The sequence below is a fragment of the Condylura cristata genome, unplaced genomic scaffold (genome assembly GCF_000260355.1).
Source record: "Condylura cristata isolate star-nosed mole 26May11 unplaced genomic scaffold, ConCri1.0 scaffold00040, whole genome shotgun sequence".
In the NCBI taxonomy this organism is placed as follows: Eukaryota; Metazoa; Chordata; class Mammalia; order Eulipotyphla; family Talpidae; genus Condylura; species Condylura cristata.
Genome location: NW_004567141.1, coordinates 9,017,249 through 9,026,664, shown reverse-complemented (window position 1 = coordinate 9,026,664; position 9,416 = coordinate 9,017,249). Strand labels below are relative to the sequence as shown.

Genomic DNA, 9,416 nt, shown 5'->3' with positions numbered 1-9,416 from the left:
CACCTGTCTTGTTATGATGTGTGGTGGTGGAATGAAAAAGGATTACTGAATCCATATCCAGAACAATGAAAAGCCAGAGGAACTACCCAAGAAAGTGCAGCCCAGCTCCAAGGGCAGTCTCATTTTTATTTAGAACCAAATAGAACATTAGAAGATCAAAGAAGCAAGCCTGCAAACAGGAATGCACAATTTTGTGGAGGATGTGTAGCCACTTAGCCGAGCCAAGGTTGAGAAGTAGGGAGAAAGTCAAGGAAAGTCTCAGTGCTTATGCTACTGTAATCATAACACCAATTGCTGTTACTGCACATGCTTTTATCAGCATGTATATGTCTTCATAGCAGGACTTTGACCCTGAAAGTTTTCAAATTTCAAACTTTCCATTTCCATTTCAGCATATATAAATCCTAATACCAGAACTTTTGCCCTAAGAGTTTTCTTTCCAACTTGCCTTGTTTTTGCACATTGAGACACACAGAACAGTCAAAACAAGGAATAATTGAAACATAGACACAGAATAGTTGAGGCACACAGTAACCCAAGCATCTATTATTTTATTCCGGACACCCTAATTATAGGAGAGAAGGAGTTGTGAGTAGAGGTATCTGGAAGTTATTCTTGTCCTTCCTGAACTGAAAGGTTTATCTGGAAACCATTGGCTAAGTCATGTCACCTAGAGAGCCAGCTCCATGGGGAGCTGGAGAGGGAATGGTCCTTTTAGGTGTTCCTCCCCCTTCAAGGTCCTAACTTGAACAACATTGTCTCGATGACTACAGTTGGCCTCCCCCCCCCTCACGTCTTCCATAGGTAATACATCTTTCTCTTCTGTCAAAGTTCTGGTTGGCAGTGGGGGACAAGTGGAGTTAAGGTAACAAACAAGCACAGGCATGATGTGCAAAAACACAGACATTTTAATTTTAATAAGTTATAAAATTGAGGAGGCATATTTTACTATACAGAAAACAAATGTATTGATTTGCTGTGATCAGTAAGATAAAATATTGTGATGTGAGCTCAGCACCGTGATGATTCATATGGTAGTTGCTGCCATTCAGGAGTACATCTGCATGACATAAAGCTTCATTTGATAAACACTTCACTATAGTGCACCATTTAATGCTCAAACAAAAATTTTAAAATACAACTGAAAGGCTTATACATGAAATTAATGGACTTTCGAAAAGCAGCAGATCAGAGAACCAGTTCCTAGTATTTCAGATGAGTCTCCCCATGAACATGAGGTTCCTCTCAGACACCTCAGCTGAATTTCCTGGAGCCAGGGATAAAGGGGATCTCTGATTCTCAACATGATGTTACAAACCAGTGAGAAGACACTTTCTGTGTCTTCTAGCTGCAGGAGTAACCTCGGACAATAGCTCTTGGAAGCTCACTACTGTGGCAAAGGCATCTGTCCTGAAAGCCCTATGCTCTGTGGAGATTTACACAGTTCTTTACAGAGAGAGGCTTCTGAGAATTGTTGTTCTAGAGAACTCTGGATATATAGCCTAAAGCACTTAGCATGCTTCTGGGGCCATGTCCATGTTGACCTACAGCTCCCAAAAGACATCATTCTTCCTCAAACAGAAGGTAGGTATCCCTAAGAATGTCCCATTTGGGACCTTTCCATGAAGGCCTCCAGACCCAAGGCATGAAGCCTTCATTTGCTGAAGTCTGAGATCCCCAGATGTATGCACTGAGTAATCAGCTCTATCTTGGGTCAACACTGAACTTTCTCCACTTTCTAGGGCACAACCAAGCAAGATCTGCCTTCATTTCATGAATATTATCAGCTGCCACAGGTTCAAATTCAGGAAAGCCCTGGGATCCATTTCCTGATTACAGAGCAATAGCACTGCTTCAGTGCTTCATACCACATCTTATTAAAGAGTAATGTGATGAGACATATTACAAAATGCTTTCTCCAGTTTGGTTCTTAGGATCCAGCAAGCTCTTCTGAGACACAAGGACAGTCAATGTGCACATGTGGGATGTGTTAGAAGATTAGAAGAAAGGGGCAGGTTGCATTGGGTGGAAAGGAGGCTACTTATCATCCAGCTGGAAAATTAAGCATCATCCCAGATATTTCTCACTGTTTTCCTACACCACACACTCTGACAGTCATACACATGCGCAGATTCAGACAAACATCCTTAGCACCTTAAATTCAACATAAAATAGCTATCATGGTATTATTCTGAGTCTCAGTATTCTCATCCATATATTGAGGGATTAAGAAAGAAATAGTTCTTTACAATCTATGACTGGCAAGAATGCAAAGGTTTCTGAACTTCCCTGGATATGAAAAATTTCAGAATTATGAGTCTCCTTAGGTCCACCTAAAGGCCTAATGTGCCCCTGAGTGCTGTAGTTTGGAGAAGTTTAAGCTACATGTTCCTAAAATATCAGCACAGGGAGAAGTAAGTTAGCCACCATCCCCTCCCCCACCCCTAGATTGTTCCTTCTATTTCTCATTTACATCTTGCTCAAAACATGGCACCATTTTGTCAAAGCCAGAAGTTGTTAAAGTTTGTAGAGTGTGAAAAATAAAGCAAGCGCTCATCATCTCCCACTTTAAGAATGGTCCTGTTGGGCAGCTTACTGAGGGTTTGTGAACTTCTAAGGGGTAGAGAGCTACACAGGGAAAGGTCATGCATTCCATCGCAGGAAAAGCTGGTCTTCAGGACCAGACCCACGTCTACAAAGCCCAAAACCTCAACGCATGTGGGCATGTACCTGATGGTGACTCTCCCATATGGGAGGTTCAAGGCCTTACCTCTCACTGCACTTTCCAGCAATTTGCCTGCTCCCTCATCCTTCTGATGCACTTGGGGAGGGAAAGCACCTCTCTGAGGCCTCTGGTGTTGAGGCTAGGTGGCCAGGATTACTCAAGGCCAGGATTACTGTAGTGAGTGAGGCTTGGGAAAACCTGAGAGTGCCCTCCACTGTTTTCTCCTTTGTAGGAAGATGTGATGTATATGTACTAGGTACATAATTTGGGTACTTCCTGAGGAAGAAATGGACAGTTCCAACTCAGCTGATATATCCAAATACTGCCCAGGAGCATCAAATGGGTCAAATGGCTATTCAAGTCCCTAATTAAAAAAAAAAAAAAATAGAAACCAGGCTCTAGAGCCCAACAGACTCACAGTCCCCCTTAAGATATTTTAAAAATTTTCATATGAAAATCTAGATTTTTTTCCGGAAAGGACACATTCTGACAATAGCAGTCACATGGCAGCAATGGCCAGCGCTAGTTGAATGTGGTTCTCAGGTTGGTACAGTCCTCTGCTCGGCCACACTCATCCTTTCCTCCAACCTGGCTCTTGAAGAAATCTGCATTCATAACCCCAACTTGATTGTGCTCATGGTAGTTTTTAGTAAAGAAGCCACTCTTTAGTAACTTAAGACATTTCTCTAGGGGATTATGCCTCAGTCTGGAGACTGGTAGGAAATAGCCAATGTCCCCAGAGAGTAGTCACCACTAAGAGGAAGACTCACTGCCGAGACACTCGGAGCCAGTGTGTTCTTTCTGACTTATTCCTCCTGCCCCACCCCCTACACAGAAAGATTGTAGATCTCCTGTATTTTCCTCCACCCCATACCCAACCCAGCACAGGGTTTAGAAAACTCTGGGGTTGGGAAACACATGTGCTAACTTAGTTGCCACACACGTAACTATAGATGTACATCATTCTCCCTCTTTGTTTTCTCAAAACCTCTTAGAATTAAGAATTTTGACTTTACCAACACAACATAGGATTTCCTATCCTATGTAATCTCTATAAGCAAGAAAAAAAGTGCTGTTAATGCTATCTTTCACTTTATTATAACTTTCCGAGCATCTCTTTCTTCCTCATCTCATCAATGAGCTCTTGGATCCTTTGGTTTCTGGTCTTTTCATATGGACTCGGCCGTCGAGGGATTAGGTTGGGTGGCTGGACTTCATTGTCCAGACCATGGATTTTGTAGGGAACATCAACAGCATTAGTTTCTGGGTGATCCTCGGTGGCATTGGTGCTGGAGACATTGAGAGGAGCCTCTAGGGGTGTGCCTGGGGAAGGTGACGCCTCCATGACTAGTGTGGGCACGGGATGGGTGGGCATGAGCTCCTCAATGTCATTGTGCTTCCCAGGTGGCGCCTCCACCCTGTCATCCGCATAGGTGAGGTTGTGCAGGTTACAGGACTTGCAGCACAGCTTATTGTAGCCTGGGATGGAACAATATCGAGACAAGACCTCCATCCTACAGAACATTGACTTGTCACCTTGGCAGCGGCCCTCTGAAAGAAAAAAGTGGGACAAATAACCAAAGAACAAAATAAGAGGGACTTTATTCCCCTGAAAGTGTGCAGTTTGCTGGAAGAAGCTTTTGAAAGAGCACAGAGGCAAGCGGTCTCACATGGAAAGCCTGGTTTCAAAGTCAAAGCTATCCTGGAATAGGGCAGAGCAGGGGATCCTGCTGAAGCAACAAACCCCTCCTCCAAGCAGCCCAGCCGAGTCCAGATGTGTTCAGTACCTCTCAAACTTTGGGACAGAAATGAGGCCTATCTGTTTTGGGGCTTGGTCTGATTTTCACATTCCAATACCCAATGGTAACCCCAATGAAATTTTTTTTTTAAGATTTATTTATTTCTGCATACAGAACTGGGGTATAGGCCGGAGGTGTAGGGGACGTGAGAGGCTTCACCAGAGACAGAGTGGGGAGCAGAACAGGCCGACTGATGAAGTACGCTGCTGAGGGGAGCAGTGGGCGGGTCAGGAGAGGTCTGCCACACCTTGTGGATCACCTCGGGGTGGGCTTTAGCTTCTTAGTGCTGCACTTTAACCCGCTGCACCACCAAGAAGGGCCCTACCCCAATGAACTTTTATGGCAGAGTTTGAATCTACAATAATCTATAAACAGTAACAAAATTAAACTTAATAGAAAGTATAATCAAGGACATAGTAAAAAACCTTTGCTAACTTAAAAGTAGTAAAAGAAAATTTGTAAATTTTCTTTAAATTTACAAATTTGAAAATTTGTAAATTGTACACATAAATGTATTAAATTGAACAATTTTTAGTTACATAAATTCAGCTTTTAGGAAAGCCAGTTTCAGAGCTGCTTTTATCGCTTAATAGGATCAAGATCTTAGGTGATTTAAAAATCAGTTAACAGCACTATCTGATCTTACAGTCTGCATTAGAAGAGTCTTTAAGGGTCTTGCGTATTAACTAGAAGTTGGGGAAAATATAGCTTGAGAAATAAAATGTTGCTGCCCCTCCCAGAAACCCAGGTCACAGGCTATTACCCCCTTTTAATTCCCAAATGGAGTGGGATCAGAAGCTCCTTTCTCTTGTAGCTCTTGCTACACAGTATTCCAATTAACACAAAACACAACTATCTTTGTGGTATGTGCAGACTGGATAACACCTATGTGTGCACAGGACTGACTGGGAAGATGATTGGAACACACTTCATTAAATAAAAAAAAAATACTAATTAACATGCTTAGTTTACACAAGCTGATTTTGTTCACTTACTAAATTTTGAATTGGCCCTCACAAGTGGTAGCTAGAATACTTTATATTTGATGTGGAAGCCAAGTGAGTTACATCAGCCTTTTACTTTGACAGTAGAAATTGTGTATAAAGTGCCACCCCAATTTTAGGTACAAATCACTTCGACCTAAAATATGCTCTGAAGCAGTAAGACTGGCATCTGCTGAAGGCCTTACGTTGGTAACTGAATGGCTAGTTTTCTGGATTCCACTCGCTTGAAGCCCCACACTTTGAAGCCAAGACAATAGCTGTTTGAGGTCAGGGTGACAAAGCCAAACCAAACATGGACTAGAGTCTTCCTGAGAATGCAGCAGCTTTTGTTTCTGCTTTCATTCTAGGGGATACCACTAACAATAGAAAGGCACAGGGTTGACTGTAGTGGAGGCAAATACACCGACCTACATATGCCATTAGTGGACATTAACTGGTTCACAGACTTAGTGATGTGGTTGATTCAACTCTTTTTTTTTTTTTTTTAAAGAAAGAAAAATACCAAATAAGAGCAGATCTGCAGTTCAATTAGGAGTTGAGATCTAGGGTTAAAGAAATCTGTTGAACTTGACACTGCTCCCAACTTCTAACTCTTGTCCATTTTCTTCCTTTCCACTGAAGTACACGCCATAAAGTCAAGTGGACTTTCCGTTCTTAAAACCCATCTCTGGCATAAATCTGTCAGAGCGAATTCAATATACTGCTCCATGACATTCCAATTCATGCCAGTCAGCTTCACTATCAGGCCTCCTCAGAAATTCCTGCTCTATCCTCCCTGTCTGTAGTTATTTCTTTCAGAAGGTTAGTGCAGATGATTGAACACAAGGCAAGCAAAGTCAATGTACACGCTCATTTCTCCTAATGAGATCACTAGAAAATGTGAGGCGTCAATCCTCATTTCTGGAGCTAGAAGATCAATGCCAAAGACACAGAAAAGTGGAAGGACACTGCTGCCAAGTCCACAATGCGCTGTCCGGAAGTGGCAGCCTCCTCTTCATGCAGCATGTGGTCTCCACGGCAGCTGAAGAGGATTCCCTTTCTTTCCCTTTCTATGGAATCTTGAATGTAGGTGTTCACAAGGAGACTATGCATTTCAGAATGGATGTTTTCCATTGCAATTTAGAAGCCTTGGAAGCATGGGGCTCCTTAATCTGGGCTTGACTAAAGTGCTCCACTAAGTTTTCACTCCCTGTGCCATCCCTGGCTGCAAAGACAGACAGAACATATGCCACAAAATCTCTCTCCTCAGGCTTCAGGGTTCCCATGCTGAATGTCCTCAGGTAGATCCCCTTCCTCCTGGCTTCAAATCCTATGGAACTGGATAGGAAAGATGAAAAATAGCACGGGCATCTCTCAGCCGTGTCCATCCTGTCTGGGGGCAGATGCCTTGGTTTTCAGGTGGGGGGGTTAGGAGGAGCCTCTCCTGTGTCTGCCAGAGCCCTTTCCTCACAGAGGGACCCGTGACTAGGGGTAGGCTGTAGGGGCAAACAGGCCTCAGAGACCAGCAGTGGCCAAGAGAAGGAAGAGGGGCCAAGAAGGAAGACTGTGTGGGTCTATGGTTGTATAACTTTCGGTGACTGTCACTCACCAAAGAGCCCTCTGAGCTAAATGAGATGCAAAGTATACCACAAAAGGGATGACCAATGGCTAGGGAGACAGAGTGGCGAAAGACCTCTGCCAAGTTAATGTCTGTTTTATGCTTTGTGAAACTTGATCTTCAGTCATTTCCCAGCAGCAGTTAACTAGCAAGACCTCTTGACTTCTAGTGAACAACAAATGTGTATTTTTCATACATGAATTCATTTGTATTACACTCCCACGGCCTGGACTCTGTCTCAGCACCAACTGTGGTATAATTTTCTTAGTACTTTCCTCTTTTAAATTAACTCCTTTTTTAACTTAACATTTATTTTTAGAAGAAAGCATTACACTACCACCATTCATAGCAAAACAGTATAGTAAAAAAAAGATGTCCACAGAATATATGTATACAATGAAAAAGTTTAAGTTCTCTTAAGTCCAATTTTAAGTTATTAAATACACTCTTGCCTGTGAAGCTCTGAGTAAGAGAGAAATGTGCCAAAAACTAGTGTCAGGCGAAAAGTTCTACCTAATGCCACAAAGGAGAAAGGAATCAGTTAAGGGGCTATGTGATAGGAAAAACAACTTTGGTTTTCCTGAATTGCTGCCTAGACATTTTATAGTCTGACAACGCTGCTCACACACAGTCTAGGTATTTACATAGGAGCCCAAACTTAGGATCCCATCATCTTCTCCCCTTTTTCAGTGTGCCGGTTAAAGCAACACTTAAGAGTTGAGCTGTGCAACAAGTACTCCTAAGTCAGAGGTGTGCGACTCTGCTCCTCATCTCCTGCTGCCCTGCAGTGGAAGCCCCCCACACTGCTCAGATGCTGAGGGAGCCCTGCCACCCTGTGTGGGAGGTTTGCACCAACTCCTTCAGCAGGTCCTCATCTGCACATGTGAAATTCTCAACACATACTGCTCCTTAGGACTTCGGCCACATTTATACAACACTTAAGTCATTGCCAAAAAGGCTGGGATGCCAATACTTCATTCTCTTCTTCCTCAATCAAGGTGTATGCACTCATTCTACCAATTGGAGGTCACGCAACAAGTTAAAAGAGCGGGTAGCGCCCCTCATCTGCCTGCACCCTCCATGTACCTTGGTTATTCCCTGCTCTGGGATGCCTACTGCTGGGGCTGGGACTCCTTGGGTGGTGGGGTTTCTCCTGCTCCATCTGGGCAGGGAGACAGTAGCTGTCATTCTTCGGGCCACAGTTTTCTTGGTTCTTTTGTTTCTCTTGGGCTGGAATTTCTGCGGAGGGGCTGAACTGAGCCATGCTCTAGAACTCCTCCACGGAAGCTGGCACCTGGGGCCTAGCCCTGTGCCTTGAGCTGTCTCTATTATGGTGGAGAACCCCACGCTGTATTTTTTCATGATGTCCCTCCTTCCTAGCACAGGACTTCTTCTCAAGGCCATGGGAAAGAGTAGAAAGATATTCCCACCAGCAGGACATAACACAGGCTCCAGATCAGGGAGTGCCTGTTGAAACCTGACCTGCTGCTAGTCCTTGTGAGCAGGGTAAGTGAACACAAGGCCCTGTGGCTTCTGAGGGCAGGTGCCCGGGGATTCATGGAGGCATGAGTATGAACTTGCACATGCTCCAGAATCACCGTGACCTTGCTTCTCTCCTGAACCGGACTCTCTTACGTTGGGCTGGCCTGGCCGTGGCCTGGCCAAATGGGCACCTCTCCTCTCTGACAGATACCCCAAGGCTGAGAGTTGTGTCAGGAGCTCAGGGCATGGTAAACTGCACCACCATTGTCCTAGCTATGAACCCCACATTCCCACTGCACAGGTTCTGAGCCCAAAGATAAGGGAGAAGCTTATCTTTTCCTGACTGTGAGACCTACATGTGCAAGGAGAGAACTCAGATACACTCTTGCAAGATGCCTGTACTAATGATTTATTATGCAGAATCACAGTGAAACATCTGCGCAGGCTCTGTCCCATTTTGAAAACTGCCTGAAGAGTGGGGAGATGAGGTCACATTGGAGGAGGGAATATCTGCATTGGGCAGGGGGACGGCGAGCAGTGAAGGCCTTTGAATCAGAAGCCAAGTAGTGTTACAGCACCCGCACCCCACGCCTCAGCTTTACAGCATGGTTGGCCACAGAGGTTGAGAGAAAGAGCCAGCAGCCTGCCAAACGCAGGTACCCAGTTTTGTGGAACTTTTATTGAGTTTATTTGTGGGATGCATGACAGGAAGTGTTTCCATCATTAGTAAGAATAAAAGGTCATTTTCACAGTCACTTTGGCACACACTAAAGTTTCTCATTAAAAAAACCAAGGAAGTGATGACAATG

The 9,416-nt window shown here is 44.1% G+C and overlaps 1 protein-coding gene across 1 annotated transcript in view; it reads right to left on the bottom strand.

The window, feature by feature from the left end:
* Positions 1–924: 924 nt before the first annotated feature.
* The window catches only part of ADAMTS2 (ADAM metallopeptidase with thrombospondin type 1 motif, 2), a 236,909-nt gene continuing 228,417 nt past the window's right edge, over positions 925–9,416 (bottom strand). The window contains exon 21 of the mRNA XM_012733272.1: positions 925–4,276. Coding sequence (XP_012588726.1) covers positions 3,822–4,276 — 455 coding nt within the window. The 3' untranslated portion in view covers positions 925–3,821. The remainder of the gene's footprint in view (positions 4,277–9,416) is intronic.